This window comes from Salmo salar, chromosome 01 (assembly GCF_965601325.2).
Source record: "Salmo salar chromosome 01, fSalSal1, whole genome shotgun sequence".
In the NCBI taxonomy this organism is placed as follows: Eukaryota; Metazoa; Chordata; class Actinopteri; order Salmoniformes; family Salmonidae; genus Salmo; species Salmo salar.
Genome location: NC_138291.1, coordinates 25,212,187 through 25,229,410, shown reverse-complemented (window position 1 = coordinate 25,229,410; position 17,224 = coordinate 25,212,187). Strand labels below are relative to the sequence as shown.

Below are 17,224 nucleotides of genomic sequence, written 5' to 3'. Positions count from 1 at the left end.
TACTAGTACTTACAAGTACCCCAGCATAGTGATGTTACAGAAGTGCTTCTTGAGTGCTTGCCTTTCACAGTAGCATATTATACCCTGAATTCAAATTATTCTGCACAATTCAATAAGGTAAATTGTTACATTCCAATCTAAACAAGATGTCAAAGCATTAGTAAATATTAGCATACAAATGTGATGCATTTGATCATTTGGAAATAACATTACTGCTCATCACAGGCTTCATATGCACAATGTAATGTTAAGCATTGACCTCTGCCAATTTCATCTTTGTCAGAACTAAATAATGAAACTGTCTTTGAGCAACAATCCTTGTTCATGTATTGAATGGTGTTTTTTTTTCTTTCTATGCAGTCATTGAAGTCTTAAAAAGCAATACAAATATTTTTATATTCTAGCATTTGTATGTTGGTTTGTTGTACATAAAACTAAGAAACTAGAGACAAGGACAAAGCGTACCTTTAAAGCAGGCATTTATTCATTTTAACAGGGTACAACTGCACCAAATAAATAAACTGGCTAAAATGTTCAAAGCATGATAAAATGTGGGGAAAATACAGCAAGGTTCTTGTAGTTCCAGTAATAATCCACAGGATATACAATTCAAAAATATCACCTTCAGACACACTCATGGGAAATGTAAATGAAGCAGTGTTCATTTGGCTAACATTGACATCGGTTTCAATTATTATTATTTTTTTAGACACGAGACAGCAGTGCGTCTTTTCCAGACTTGATATTAGTACTCCCTCTGCATTCTTTAAAACAAGCACTTTGGTGAGAGGTGGCAAAACAAGACATGGTTAGGCCATGATAAATAAGTAAATGAACTTCACACAAATTTATATATCCCTTCATTTTGCAGTTTGACGTTTTCAGATTCCACGTATGACCATGAGTTTTCCCTCCAACGCAGTAAATAAGTCAGTATAAATACATCCCTAACATTGTGGTTTTCAATATCCCCACAAGGATAACCTCTCTCTACATGCTAGTGTAACAACTGCTTGACAATAGATGGTAGCTGCAGACAATCACGCCTGCGTGATTTTCACTGTTCTGATGTTCAGGCTCATTCTACCAGCCTGTTGTGGATAGACAAATGACTCATTTACCTAACATCAAGAGTTAAAAAGTACACAATCTAAATGGAAGAAATATTCAATAAATGGCAAATGTTTAAAATAAAAAGTATTAGATCCTTTTGAACTATATGAAATGGCCATTTATTCACCCCCAAGAAATTCACTGTTCGTCTATCTTAGGATCTCCCAAGGATGTAAAATTTCCCCAATTGCTTGTTTGTAATGTTGGATTTGCATTCACATTATTCCAAATGAATAAAATCTGAAGAAATGACAGAATCATTTCATAGTTATGCAGATAAATAGTATGCATTTAGAATAGGAGCTGTACAGTCACGCAGGTTAAAATGGCTCACCATTTACTTGCATCCCGTGACAACTTTAAAAAACATAGAGAAAGAAAATGACAGGATTGCTGGAGATGTTTCCAGTGTGAAATGATAAAGCCCACTATTCCAGGATGAGAAAAAAAAACCAGCAGCAGCAGCCATCTAACCATGGCACCTTTAAATCCAATTTAACTACCCCTAAGACTCAACCAAAAATAAATGAAGTATTTTGAAAAAGAGTCCTCATCAAGTGAAGAACTCACATGCTTGTTTGGACAAGCTCGTACTCGGCCTCTTATTGCTAGAGCAAGACTAAATAGTCCAAGGTAAAGTTAGAGGGTAAGAGCTAAAGTGTACTGTCATTTGTAACCACAACTGACAAGTGTGTTAAATGGAAGAACACACAAAACTGCAGTACTGTAACTGCAAGGCTGCTCTCTGGTGAGACCGACAAGATAAGATGGCTTAGAGCAAGACCCATACACAGTCAAAGTTTTGTGCCAATCTTACATTACTTGTGAAAAATGCAAAACAATAACTGGTATTTTTACTGGAGTACACAATGCATTTGTCTGCAAACTTTTCCTAGTACATGTGAACTGACAGGCACACATTGGAAATGTTCCCAAAGACAAGTGGGATGAGGAAAACAAAGGTTTGAATAACAGTGGTCTTTCATCAGACAGTATAAACATGTGAACAGACAGACATGCCACGTAATAACATCACAGCAATGAGACACCTTGACTTTGAGGAAGCCAAATTCAAAGCAAAAATTGTATCCACTGAAAACAATATTGCATTGTCTAAATGCCATTAACCTAAATCGAGACCTATGTACAAATAGAAATTACACTACGTATCAAATAGTTTGGTAAGTGCAATGCAGAGCTCCATTTAAGTTTTCCACATGTGCAAACATCTATAATGTACGATACAAGGAAACAACTCTCATTCTGACCAACAGGGACTCTTGAGGTTTACACATCAGCTCTCTATTGCCTCATGTTACCTGCCCTTTAGAGTGACCCAAAACTACAACACCCAGACTGGTGTGTGGGGGGGGGGGGGCACTTTGAGCTCTGTCCCCATGCCCTTGGTCTGTCAAAGACTTTTTGACAGTGAGAATTTCCCTTGACAGAGACAACACTGCATCCACCCCTCCATATGACAGCAGGGCGGTATGTCACGCGTACCATACATTAGCAATGAAAATAACCCTTTTGATTCTGGCACACAGAGGAAGGCTATTTGTAGCTCTGTCTGTAGGTGGCAAAGTTACACCAGACTTGTGAAAGCATATTTTGGCACGTCTCATGAGGCTGTGTATATGCACTCTTCCCTGAGCTCGTCAGGAAGGCCTTGGCCACATGCAGCTCCTCACACATGCTTCAGCAGAGAGGTGGCAAGCAAGCAGAGAGGGTGTAGGGATCATTCACATGCTAAACAAGAGGCTTGTTCCTAACCCATTAAAGCACAGCAATCTCAGACTTTCTTTGTAAGGAAACTGGCAGTGAAAGTGGGCAGCCAGATCCACTACTTTTTAAATGCAGGGACAATGTTTCAGGCAAACCATAGCTTAACGGATGGCATCCCTGGGGCTAAAGACTGAAAGCATCAGATCAGTAATGTATCGATAGACTGCCTAAAGAGTTCAATTTAACATGGGGCTCAAAGTAAAGACACTGTCTATTGCATGGGAGCTTGTCAAATTGGGGCATATACATTAGTATACAACCAACATCTACAACAGTAACAGAGGAACAAATAAAATAAAAATAAGAGAATCTTGAATATAGCACCAGTTAGCAGCGTACAAACCCAGCAGTGAAGAGGGACAGGGTCACTTTTGAATGCTTATGAAGAAAGATGAAGTGTGACCCTACCACAGGATGATGTAATAGAAGCTGTAACATGGGGGGGGGGGGGGTCTCAGAATTTCTCCAAGGATGAAACAGACAGGTGGAAAGTACTCTCAGGAGAATTCATTGGGGTTTGCTTATCCTTCCTAACCTCTCCTTCAACCCTTGATTCAAACACACACACACACACACACACACTAGTAACCCAGTGCAAAAAACATTTACAGGCAATGCACTAGAGGATATATTCATATCTATTTCTTTACAGAGAAAAAAAGGCAGCCCTTTTAAGTGAATATATAAAGATTCCAATTTCTCTTTGTGAAGCACTGATTTAGATGCAGACATTTCAAACTCAGTGTGAGCCAATCACCTTGCCTGAGCTTTAGTCCAGCACACAGAGACAAAATAACAATCATTTAATCTGACATGCATCTACTCACAAGCATACAGACATTCTGTGCCACACGCACACACAAACTTTAAGGATCCAGAAAATTGGAACACATGTTCTGCTCATAGCAGGAAGAAGAAAAAGAGTCTGGAGTGTTTAACAGAAATAATGGCAAACAGAAGTCTACACTTTTATTTTTTAAACTTAGTTTTCTCCCACAGCCCTCTGTAAAATGGCAGAGTCCTCGTTGTGGTCCAGCAGCAGTAGTGGTCATCTCTGTGACAAGATCCATGGTGATCTGCCCCGCTCCTTCCTCCACCCAAACCAGACCCTTCTCACTCTGGCCATCTCTGTGGTCCCCTGTCGCCAGCCGGGCACATTCATCCAGCAGCAAGCTCGCTCGCCGGGATTCACGGCAGTGTGGCACCGCCCTCAGCCTGCCGGAGATGAACGGGGGGGGAAAAAAGAAAAGAAAAGCCTTTCGTCCAACTCTTCTCTTAAGGAGTCCTACCCAGGGGTATCATGGGTCAAAGAGCAGTCAGCCCAAAGTTACAGCGGCAGTACATCATGCCACTAGAGTCCAGCCAGCTGTCTGTGATGGGGTTGTACCGCTGGACAGTGTTCAGGTAGGATGACCCCGAGTGACCCCCCACCACATAGAGGTAGTTGTCCACAATCGCTGAGCCAACCCCTGGGAAAATATGGATTTTATAAAATGGTTATTTCTGGCCATGCAATCTGAAAGGTCAACTTCTCTGCATCAAAATAATAAACCTTGTTTGAGTCATTTCCCAACTCACCTGTGCGTGGCTCATTCATGGGCCGACAGGCTGTCCACTGGTTCTGGTGTGGGTCATACCTCTCAATGCTGGACAGATGTGATACCCCATTGTGTCCCCCAACCACAAATATGAACCCTAGCATGACTCCAACACCAAAGTTGATCCGTTTGTCTGCCATGGGGGCTACCATTTCCCAGGCATCCTTGCTGGGGTCATACCGCTCCACACTGCAGTAAAATGAGTTCAAGAAATAAAACTTGGTCAATAAAAGGACACATTTACACTGCATTGACAATATCACTGCAGTTGTTCTTTTAACAGGTTAGTACAGTAGCAAGCCTAATACCAATAGTCCATCATATAAAAGAATATGACTGACTAACGTTTTCTGAATCTAAGCCAATACAATTCACCATTGGTCCTGTTTGCCTTTAGATACTATATAGCTGTGCCATTGTCATCACAGCTCAATTTAATGAGGCCATCTATTCCAGTTCTATATTTTGCTGTAAATATCAAGTAATGAAACCCACAACAACATTGTTGGGGGGGATGGGAGACTGTCCCCACAGCTTCCCTGTCCAAACACATTCTCCTGAGGGGTTTGGGGAGTCAAGGAGACTGGTAACTACAACACCTCTCTCTCTAGTGAGCAAAGACAACAACAGGGGTCTAACCAGCAAGAGAGCTCTTGTTCCACAAAAGCAACTATGTCTGTCTGAAAAGAAGACAACTCTTGATCCTACAGAATATGCATTGCATTGCAGGCTAGTAACAGAGCATGATTGAAAGGTTGGCTGAAACTCTTTCCATGGATGGATCAGACCTCAAAAGGTCTTGTGGGGTCTACATAAATAACCTTCCTGATGTGAGCATTACCATGTGTAGGAACAAATGGAGGTTGACGGCAAGTTGAAGTAGGCATAGTATTTCAAAAGCATGAGCAAAACCACCTGTTAAAATCAATGAATTCCACCGCAGATTGACATATTAAAACGTACCTGTTCATGTGGGCGGGGCCATAGCCTCCAATGGCATAGACCATGCCGTCCAGCACAGCGGTGGCAAAACAGCTGCGTGATTTGGTCATGGGTGCCACAGGCTGCCACTCCTTCACCTTGGGGACATATTTTTCCACAGACTGTAGATAGTACTGGCCGTCGTAGCCCCCCAGGGCATAGAGCTCCCCAGCCAAGACCACTACCCCCAGGGTGCTGCGACATTCTGCCATGCGCTCCACTGTGGACCAGGTGTTGCTGTCAGGGTCCCATCTCTCCACTGTACTCTCATGTCTCCGGTAGCTAATGCCCTGTCGCATGTGTGTGGCGATGCCACCCACCACATACACCTTCTGGTCCAACAATGCCACTCCAAACTCATAGCGGGGCACACTGAGAGGGGCAAGCCCAATCCATGAGTCCGTCTGAGGGAAATACATCTCCATGCTACAAGAGAAAGAAATGAGAACATTAGTTGCATTTAACAAATGTATTTCCAATTCATATGAAATATTTGCTAAAAAACATTTTGAACTACTGTTTGGGGTTCAGCATTACCTCTCGAGGGTGGCGAAGAGTCCAGCCTTGCCTCCAACAGCAAGGAGCACCTTGGGAGCACAGCGTGGCCGTGTAGACAACACCGTCTGGTAGGAGAGCCGATGCTCAGGCATGAAATGGTATTTGAGAGCCTCGTTGAGCAGGTGCTTGCAGGCGTGGTCATCTCGTATAAGGTGGTTTGCCTCGTAGAGGCGGGTAAGGAACTTAACACTGAGGAGAGGCAGGCGGACGCAGTGCAGTAGCTGAGCCAGGTGCTGCTGCCGCTCAGTGACATCATACTTGATCCACGACTCAAGGGCATAGAACACAGTCTCTTCTGTTACTACCTTCAGACAATCATTTGACACTATTTCATCCAGCTCCGCCCGTGTCAGCTCAAAAAACTCCTCTGTCTGGCACACCTCTTCAAAATTCTGGCAGATGAATTTAGTGGCAGCCAGGCAGAGATCATGGCAGCCATAGGTCTCAGCGAAGCGAGAGATGCCTATACAGTTCCCAGCATCTAGCTGGCTCTCTAGGAAAGAGCAACACTCCTTCAACACCAGCTTGACCTGGAGCAGGTTAGCAGCTGGCAGTAGGGACTCCACCGTTTCCTGTGAGATGAATACTGTGCCAGTGTAGGCATACTCAACGATGGCCTACAGGAGGGAAAATGAAACAATCATGATATGGAAAAAGCCGGAAAAGGCTTGTTTTAGTAAACACAGTGAAATCTTAAAAATGCTAACGCAAGTAGTACCAGTGACTCGCTCAATACGGAAGTGGTCAGATGACACGGATGCTACACTACAGGACTGTTTTGCTAGCACAGACTGGAATATGTTCCAGGATGCATCCAATGGCATTGAGGAGTATACCAACTCAGTCACCAGCTTCATCAATAAGTGCAATGATTACTGCCCCGTAGCACTCACGTTGGTAGCCATGAAGTGCTATGAAAGGCTAGTCATGGCTCACATCAACGCCATCAGACCAGAAACCCTACACCCACTCCAATTCGCATAGCGCCCCAACCGATCCACAGATTACACAATCTCAATCGCACTCCACACTGCCCTTTCCCACATGGACAAAAGGAACACCCATGTGAGAATGCTGTTCATGGACTACAGCATAGCATTCAACAACCCTAGTGCACACAAAGCTCATCACTAAGCTAAGGATCCTGGGACTAAACACCTCCCTCTGCAACTGGATCCTGGACTTCCTGACGGACCGCTCCCAGGTGGTAAGGGTAGACAACAACACATCTGCCACGCTGATCCTCAACACTGAGGCCCTTCAGGGGTGCGTGCTTAGTCCCCCCCCCCCCCCCCGAACTCCCTGTTCACCCACGACTGCGTGGCCAAGCATGACTCCAACACCATTATTACGTTTGCAGACGACAACAGTGGTAGGCCTGATCACCGACAACGATGAGACAGCCTATAGGGAGGTCAGAGACCTGGCAGTGTGGTGCCAGGACAACCTCTCCCTCAATGTGAGCAAGAAAAAGGAGCCGATCGTAGACTGACGGTTCAGAAGTGACACGGGGCGAGAGTTTCAAGTTCCTTGGTGTCCACATGACCAACGAACTCATGGTCCAAGCACACCAAGACAGTTGTGAAGAGACAACGACAACACCTTTTCCCCCTTAGGAGACTGAAAAGATTTGGCATGGGTCCCTAGACCCTCAAAATAATTCTACAGCTGCACCATCGAGAGCATCCTGACCGGTTGCATCACCGCCTGCTTTGGCAACTGCATCTGACCGAAAGGCACTACAGAGGGTAGTGCGTATGGCCCAGTACATCACTGGGGCCAGGCTTCCTGCCATCCAGGACCTATAAACTAGGCAGTGTCAAAGGAAGGCCCTTTTTTTTTTTCTTCAAAGACTCCAATCACCCAAGTCATTGACTTCTCTCTGCTACCGCACGGCAAGTGGTACCAGAGTGCCAAGTCTAGGACCAAAAGGCTCCTTAACAGCTTCTACACGCCCAAGCCATAAGACTGCTGAGCAATTAATCAAATGGCCACCCGGTCTATTTACACTGCCACTCGCTGTTTATTATTTATGCATAGTCACTTCACCCCTACCCACATGTACAAATTACCTCTAACCTGTATCCCCGCACATTGACACTGTACAGGTACCCGCTGTATAAAGCCTAGTTATTGTTAATAGTTTATTTTGTAAATATTTTCTTAACTCTTTCTTGAACTGCATTGTTGGTTAAGGGCTTGTAAGTAAGAATTTCACGGTAAGGTCTACACCCGTTGTATTCTGTGCTTGTGACAAATAACATTTGATTTGTTTAATTGAGCCTTACTTGTAGCGCAGCTTCATCAACACACTGGAACTCCACCTCAGAGGTCTCCTTCTCTGACAGATTTCCCGTGAACATGGCCTTGAAGTAAGGGCTGATGCTCGCCAGCACCACTTTGTGGGCATGAATCTTAGCATCCCCCACTCGCAGCACAATGTCGCACAGCTCATGGTCCTGCCGCAACAGCTGGAGGCCTTGCAGCAGCTGCTCAGAGTGGGGCCGCGTCAGACTGGCAAGCATGTAGGACTGGGCCTGCTGGTCCATCTTATGGGGGGGGAAAAAATGCACATCATTAACATCCTGTCAAAGACAAGGGAGAAAAAGCACAGAACTATGGACAAGTTGAAGACACTCAAGACCACATTTTCCTCTCCAGGTGAAATCTAAGGGAATGACTTAGAAGCAATTTGCAAGGAAATTATCTGGCAATGTGAGCCACCTAAGTCATGCCAATAAGTTAACTGAATCAAGTACAACATACTGTATGCAGTGGCAGTGCACTGCATACCAGATATTATCAGAATGTGTGATGACATGTGTAACCCTGAACATGGCCAAGTTTCATCACATAGGCTGGCATTGCAAAACTGTCCTGACGGAAGATGAAACAAACCGATTTTTAATTATTTTGTTCACGGTGAAAATATAAGAAATCAGTTTAAACTTCTAATAATCCTCACGATTAAAATACTTATTTCACTCTACTGTTTGGCTCATCTAGTGAGCTAATAACCCCGGTTGCTAAATAATAGTAACATGTAACTAGCTATGCCATTAGTATTTAGCATCTTCGCAGCAATGGACAAAGCTTGAGTGACGCCTCAAAATCGCCAAGATCAACTAGCTGTCAAACGTTGTTAGCAAACTAGTCTACAATTGCTTAGCTAGATACTGTAGCTATAGCTCAGCTGAGCGAGCAAACACGCTAACCTTGCTAGTAGCCAGCTAGCGCAACAATCTATTTGCCAAATCTCGGTGATCAAATTCTTTCAAAACTCCTCGACGGCTTGTAGAATAGAAACGTAAAAAATAAACATGACATTTCTCAAGCGAAGGGTAATATCCGTTGACTAGTTTAGACAGCTACCTTGAAATATAATCTGTCCAGTAACGTTCGTTAGCGAGCTAACGTTTGCTGCCTTGGCGTCGTCGGTCCACTTTCTTAGCATCAGCCTTGCAAGCCACAAGTACTGTTCAAATGTTTCAGATCCGCTGATGAATATTATATTAATTTTATTATATTAATTTTACAACATTGTAATATTGGCGTAGGGTGGAATAGCCAGGCTATCGGATGTACGAGGGGTCTGCGGCCTCTTGTGAGAAATTACAATAACAAGGGCATGTTATGTCCAATGCATTGGCACTGCAGAGCACGCCAGTGCAAATTTGATGCTAAAAATAAACACAGTACTAAACAAGCTATACATTGATCTCCATCTAGTTGAGCGGTAATCAGTTGTGAAGTTTGATAGCTACTACATATGTCCAAACATTTACAAGCATATGCAACGGAGACAAACCTGTGTTGAGCGTCAGATGTCCCGACAATAGCTGTTTTTATCGCAGTAGCGGCAGGAACCCCAGCGTCTGTCAGGAAACAAACGCCAAACACTTTATGCGGCGTAACTTCCGGGAGCGCGCGGGCGACTTCAGAGGGAATGGTAATTTTGTAGCTATTTTGTATAGATTTTAAATGTATCGTCTTTTTTGTGCACAACCATAATACAATATACAAGTTAGGGGAGAGATAGAAGGGAAAGAAGGCAATACCCAACAAGGTGTCATGAAAATAAAATGATCAGCATAAAAAAAATCCTATCATTGATATTAAGTGTTTGATGTATATAATTGACATGAATTTGCAGATACAGGGAGATGACAGCGTCATCAGCTTCTCAAGAAGTTGCACTCTCCTCTGGTGCCATGCAGAGGTGCCCACCATATCAATCTATGAATCTGTTTTTACTGGTATACCGTGTACTGATGGGCAATACAGTGCCAGTCAAAAGTTTGGACACACCTACTCATTCCAGGTGTTTCTTTATTTGTACTATTTTATACATTGTAGAATAATAGTGAAGACATCAAAACTATGAAATAACACATATTAAATCATGTAGTAACCAAAAAAGTGTTAAACAAATATTTTATACTTCTTCTTCAAAGTAGCCACCCTTTGCCTTGATGACATATTTGCACACGCTTGGCATTCTCTCAACCAGCTTCATAAGGTAGTCACCTGGAATTAATTTAAATTAACAGGTGTGCCTTCTTAAAAGTTAATTTGTGGAATTTCATTCCTTCTTAATGCGTTTGAGCCAATCAGTGTTGTGACGAGGTAGGGGTGGTATATTTTTATTTTATTTTTATTTAACCTTTATTTAACTAGGCAAGTCAGTTAAGAACAAATTCTTATTAATAATGACGGCCTACAATGACGGTATACAGAAGATAGCCCTATTTGGTAAAAGACCAAGTCCATATTATGGCAAGAACAGCTCAAATAAGCAAAGAGAAATGACAGTCCATCATTATTTTAAGACATGAAGGTCAGTCAATGCGAAACATTTCAAGAACTTTGAAAGTTTCTTCAAGTGCAGTCGCAAAAACCATCAAGCACTACGATTAAACTGGCTCTCGTGAGGAGTGCCACAGGAAAAGAAGACCCAGAGTTACCTCTGCTACAGAGAATAAGTTCTTTAGAGTTACCAGCCTCAGAAATTCAAGTAACAGACACAACTCAACATCAACTATTCAGAGGAGACTGCGTGAATCAGGCCGTCATGGTCGAATTGCTGCAAATAAACCACTACTAAAGTACACCAATAATAAGAAGAGACTTGCTTGGGCCAAGAAACAAGTGCAATGGACATTAGACCGGTGGAAATCTGTCCTTTGGTCTGATGAGTCCCAATGTAAGATTTTTGGTTCCAACTGCAGTGCCTTTGTGAGACGCAGAGTAGGTGAACGAATGATCTCTGCATGTGTGGTTCCCACTGTGAAGCATGGAGGAGGAGGTGTGATGGTGCTCTGCTGGTGACACTGTCAGTGATTTATTTAGAATTCAAGGCATACTTAACCAGCATGGCTACCACAGCATTCTGCAGCGATACACCATCCCATATGGTTTGCGCTTATTTGGACTATCATTTGTTTTTCAACAGGACAATGACCCAACACACCTCCAGGCTGTGTAAGGGCTGTGTAAGGGACCAAGAAGAAGAGTGATGGAGTGCTGCATCAGATGACCTAGCCTCCACAATCACCCGACCTCAACCCAATTGAGATGGTTTGGGATGAGTTGGACCGCAGAGGGAAGGAAAAGCAGCCAACAAGTGCTCAGCATATGTGGGAACTCCTTCAAGAGTGTTGGAAAAGCATTCCAGGTGAAGCTGGTTGAGAGAATGCCAAGAGTGTGCAAAGCTGTCATCAAGGCAAAGGGTGGCTACTTTGAAGGATCTAAAATATAAAATATATGATTTGTTTAACACTTTTTTTGGTTACTACATGATTCCATATGTGTTATTTCATAGTTTTGATGTCTTCACTATTATTCTACAACGTAGAAAATAGTACAAATAAAGAAAAAACATTAAATGAGTAGGTGTGTTCAAACTTTTGACTGGTACTGTATATCGTGATTCACCCATAATCAAAATAATTATAATTGAGGTGATTTTTACGGCATATCGGCCAGCTCTAGTATACCAGCAGGTACTAAAAGTAGTGGAGGTACTAGTTTCGATGTCTTCACTATTATTCTACAATGTAGAAAATAGTCAAAATAAAGAAACCCTGGAATGGTATACATCAAATTCCATCTGATTCTCAACCTACCACTCGCGTCACCATGGAAGCGGTCCGTTGTGTCATGTTGTATTCGCCATTTTGATGCTTCATGGCGTGGGCTACGGCGATGAATGTCTCTACTACAGCGCAGCTAGCTAGATTAGCTACAAACATTCAACATAGAATCTCATACAGTTATAAGGGGATTTCTATGAGTATTATTAATCGGACATTTAACCGAGGAGGTCATGAAGATTTGGAAAACGTTTTCGTACCCCGGACGTCAAATTTGAACGACTAATGGGAATGCGAAGTCCGAATTAGTCTGTTTTCTAACTTCGCCAGTTAACGTTAAGTAGTTACCCAAGCTAGCCACCACCAGGTTGCTGCTCAACCGCAAGCCTTGAAGACGTAGCCAAAAGCTATCTATGATAATGAATTATATGGAAAACATCAATCAGAAGAGGTACTGGCAGCGACGTCGCCCTGACACTCCATTTCTGAACAAGGAATGATGTTAGAAGCAACGGAAACATCTAGTGGGCTACCTAGTTACCAATGCAGTTAGCTGAAATAGAACAGGGGCTTTAAAATATAACATTCCAACTCAACGTTGCTTTCACTGTTCACGTTCCAGTTGTCTCGTAGAACAAAACAAAGAACATTTATTCATAAGAAGCTGCAAATATGAAGTATTTTAATGTAATGCATTGATTATGCTTGGACAGCTGCCTACAGGTGTAAAACTTATTGTTGAACTGACTATTACCATATAAAGACATATCTGAGTGCAATTGTACTGGACGGCAACCACAGTATTGCCACTGTGAAATACAGCATCGAAGAGGCTAAATCTACCCACCAAGATGACGATTCAAAGTAAAGAACAATATTGCTGTCCTCACAGAAATGTGAATGCTTCATTAGATTTTCCCCTTTGACCACATCCAAAGGACCATCAATGATGATTTTTGGATTGATACCCCAAGAGTTACACGAAAAGCTCCTAGACCTCAAAAACTACCAAAATCGAACAAATGGTGTGGAACAGCTGAAAAATATCCTCTTTGGATTGGACTTGAAGCCAGTCCCCTCAGACAGTATTGTGGAGTTTATCAATTTTCTCCGCAGACTTCTAGATGACAGCAACTTCAAAGTCTTGTATGGCACTTTACAGGTGATAAACCTACTCATCCAGAAATTGGATTACAATGTAGACAAATATTTCAAACAATTAGTGTGTGTGGCTCTGAAAACCCTTGGGGACACCCGCGCTGTCACCAGGAATGAGTATATGAATGTGTTCAGGCAATTGACTAGAATTGTAGGGCCACAGAAAGTGTTGGACCTTGTCATTGGACACCTGAGACACAAGAACTCCCGGGTCAGAGAGGATGTCATCAACATCATCACAGCAGCTATGCTCACCCACCCCAGGAAGGACTTCAACATCCCCAGCCTCTGCTTTGAAGTTGCACCATACCTGGCAGACAGCAAGAAGAAGGTCCGCCATGCAGCCCTAGAACTATTTGCCGTTTTTGACCATTGCCTTGACACAGGGAAAAAACAGCCCCTTATGAAGGCTGTAGACAGAGTTGAGCTCAATGGGGATGTGGAGGGTCTTATGGCAGCTGTGCAAGCAAGAAGAGCCAGGCACATACTTCCCAGACTGTCCTCAGATGGAATGGTGGAGTACGCCCTTGTAATCCCTAAACCAGGACAACGATGCTCACCGCAGTTTGGGTCGGGAGCTGACCTGGAGTGGGTGCTCAATGGTGGGCGGATCAGGAGCATCAGGACAGAACCAGACTCTGACAGGCTGTATCATGGTTATGGAAGCTTGGGCTCCCTCGTTGATGACCTTCCATTGCAGAGGAGAATATTCAGTGCAGGCAAAGGGAAGAACAAGCTGCCCTGGGAGAGGTCAAGCCTCCCTTCCACAGTGAACACCCAGCCACGCAGTGCCCCTAAGGGGAAATCCTCTGATCAGGTTGGTCATCGATGACGGCAAGGTTACATCAAGCAAAAGTCTGATGACGACACTGGTCTATCATTTAGCTGTTTTGATTTACCAAAGTCTCATTAGAGAAAGAAATATCAAGACATACTCTCTAGGCTATATAGGTATAAGAATCTTATTTCTGTAGAAGCACCATAATTCTATTGAATATGGTGCAAATAGAATGAGGTTTGCTACCACCTAAAGTACAAATCTATCAAATATTAGTTTGCAGGAACCTGATGAAAACGACCCCAAGCATGTCTACACTGAATCAATAACACTGGACAAAAATATAAACGCAACATGCAATAATTTCAAAGATTTTACTGAGTTACAATTAATTTGAGAATCAGTCAATTGAAATAAATTCATTAGGCCTTAATCTATGGATTTCACATGATTGGATATACAGACATGCATCTGTTAGACACAGCTACCTTAAAAAAAAAAAAAATAGGCATCGCAATGGGCCTCAGGATCTTGTCACGGTAGTCCTGTACATTCAAATTGCCATTGAAAATGTAATTGTTTTCATTGTCTGTAGCTTAAGCCCATACCATAACTGCACCGCCACAGAGGCACTCTGTTCACAATGTTGACATCAGCAATCCGCTCGCCCACATGATGCCATACACGTGGTCTGCAGTTGTGAGGCTGGTTGGACATACTGCCAAATTCTCTAAAATGACATTGGAGGCGGCTTATGGTAGAGCAATGTTCAATTCTCTGGCAACAACTCTGGTGGACATTCCTGCAGTCAGCATGCCAATGAGGGAGGGTGCAAAAATTGTGTTGTGTGACAAAACTGCACATTTTAGTGGCCTTTTATTGTCCCCAGCACAAGGTGCACCTGTGTAATGATCATGCTATTTAAACAGCTTCTTGATATGCCACACCTGTCAGGTGGATGGATTATCTTGAAAAAGGATACAATTCTCACAAACAGGGATGTAAACAAATTTGTGGCCAAAATTTGAGAGAAATATTATTTGTGTGCATAACGAACATTTCTGAGATCTTTTATTTCAGCTCATGAAACATGGGACCAGCACTTTACATGTTGTGTTTATGTTTTTGTTCAGTGTAGTTATGTATGCAGAGATGATGCAAATGTTTCCCTTTAGTTGACATTGATTGGACTTTAATAGAGGAATTATTGACTCAGCAATCAAAGTTCACATGTTTAATGGTGTAAAGGGATTCTAAAAATATTAATGCAGATCCAATGTAATAAGTTGCCTTTCAATCAGTCACTGATTGACTGTGCTCTTGGAGTAGCATCTTTCCTATTGACTTCACCGTCCACCTCGGGGGCTGTGTTTTAGTTGATTTGTTTGTCTCCACAATCAAAGTCCTAGTGCACTGATTGCAAAGGGCCTGAAAAGGACTGTCACCTGTCTGCAAGGGCTGCTAGTTGTTTTTGTTTTGTTGCCATGACAACAATTTGGTGAGCAGCCAGTTGCCTTGTGGCCTATTAGGAGGAGAGAGATGACAACTACCATGTCAGTGTTTATCAATCAACTTAGTCTAAATTTGAGATAAGAAAAGGGGGGACTCTACCATATTGTGAAGGCAAGCAAACTATTTGTTTGATGCCTGATGTGACATTGAACATAAGGCTATTCATGTGTTTGCCATTTCAGAGATGCATTCTCAGGCATTTCAAGTTGTGGTCAGTCAGGGAAAATCAAATAATTTTATTGATCGTATACACATATTTAGCAGATGTTATTGCAAACAATGTTCCCTCCAAAAAAAATCCAGCACTGAGCAAATTTCAGGTCGGCTGAGCACAAACTAGAACATTGTGAAAATTCTGTGCAACTACCAGGGCGCGTTCACTGTGAACACTGAGGCTGTACCCACTTTAAGTTACAGTTTTAACAGTGGCCAAGTAGGCTGCTGTGGCTATTTGATCATAATGTAGGCCTACCAGAGTGGCCTACCATCAAAAACAATGGAGAAAAATGCATCCCATAACATTTTAAAATGGAAATAGCTGTTCTGTCAGTAGCAGCAAATGTGTGGTGTTCAATGTAGGCCTACATTCCATGAGACTTTTGAAAAAACATACAGGGCTTGACATTAACCTATGTATCCACTTGTCCTTCATACAAGTACATGACTGAAAATGTTGTTTGATGTAAGAAAACCACTTTACAAAATAAAATGTATTATTATTCCCATACCATTATTAGAGAAACAGACAAATTATGCTACCCTCTGCCTATTGGCTACTTAGCTTATTCAAAACCGTCTCAAATACAACACTGCTCAAATACAACACTGCTCCTTTAAGACATAAAAAAACTACCTGGCTTTCTTTTCAAAGATGGCTAGAAATGCACACATTTTGTGCTCTTATAGGAAGCAACCACTCACCCATTGTTGACTAGAAATGAGCGATAACTGGGCTAGTAACTTATTAACTAGCAAAGAATATGAACAAATGTGCACAGGTGGCTACATGCAGCACTTGCTTTGATATCAAAACAAGCGCATCTACTTGCGACCGCTCATGCTATGAACACAGTCCAGTTGAAAGTGAATAGCACAGATCCATATATGGCAATTACTATTTGTATATGGGCCTACTGCAGCTCTGATTGGTTAATGACGCACAGGTCTGTGTAGAGTATGAGCCTGAGTCTTGACTGTCAATGCAATAGAATCCTACTCCAATGCGCTTTGCCTACAGGAAAATCTCTTGCACAGTTTTGCATACTAGCACCGAGGTGCAGTGCCTTAGACCACTGCGCCACCCATGAGCCCGAAATATTAGGACGAGCATTGTCGGAGTCCGTTGTAAAAATATATATGTGTGTGTGAGTGATGGGATATATAGACATGGATAGAATATGTAGTATATCTGAAGAATACATAGGATAATAATGTAGGCCTACTGTACGTCGATACAGGGTTTGGATACATATCTATTGCATGATCCACATTAGACAGAAAAGGTGAGACTACAGATTTGACTTCTTGGGGGAGACAAGTACCTAATATTACAGGGCACCTGTTCCTCGATGAGTGATCATCCAAAGAGCTTTATCTATGTAGCTGGGGGGAACCCCAGGCTACAATGGGTTTACTCCAAAATCATCTCA

The 17,224-nt window shown here is 42.6% G+C and overlaps 2 protein-coding genes across 2 annotated transcripts in view; one reads left to right on the top strand and one right to left on the bottom strand.

Annotated features, from left to right (window-relative positions):
- Positions 1 to 3,956: 3,956 nt before the first annotated feature.
- Positions 3,957 to 9,933, bottom strand: LOC106581578 (kelch-like protein 28). Its single transcript, XM_014163735.3, has 6 exons — positions 9,844 to 9,933; positions 8,324 to 8,584; positions 6,015 to 6,652; positions 5,460 to 5,903; positions 4,477 to 4,685; positions 3,957 to 4,367 (listed from the first exon to the last, which is right to left on the bottom strand). Exons 2-6 carry the CDS (start codon positions 8,582 to 8,584, stop codon positions 4,204 to 4,206), a joined length of 1,716 nt encoding a protein of 571 aa, XP_014019210.1. The 5' UTR covers positions 9,844 to 9,933; the 3' UTR covers positions 3,957 to 4,203.
- Positions 9,934 to 12,139: 2,206 nt separating this feature from the next.
- LOC106581430 (TOG array regulator of axonemal microtubules protein 1) overlaps positions 12,140 to 17,224 on the top strand; it is a 33,777-nt gene continuing 28,692 nt past the window's right edge. Inside the window, exon 1 of the mRNA XM_014163521.3 lies at positions 12,140 to 14,102. Coding sequence (XP_014018996.3) covers positions 13,074 to 14,102 — 1,029 coding nt within the window. The 5' untranslated portion in view covers positions 12,140 to 13,073. The remainder of the gene's footprint in view (positions 14,103 to 17,224) is intronic.

Excerpts from the sequence above, each read along its gene's own strand:
- LOC106581578 (XM_014163735.3), bottom strand. The coding sequence starts at position 8,584 with ATGGACCAGCAGGCCCAGTCCTACATGCTTGCCAGTCTGACGCGGCCC. Across the intron at positions 6,653-8,323 it reads TTGATGAAGCTGCGCTACAA|GCCATCGTTGAGTATGCCTA; the intron begins GTAAGGCTCAAT and ends TCCCTCCTGTAG. Across the intron at positions 4,368-4,476 it reads CATGAATGAGCCACGCACAG|GGGTTGGCTCAGCGATTGTG; the intron begins GTGAGTTGGGAA and ends ATATTTTCCCAG.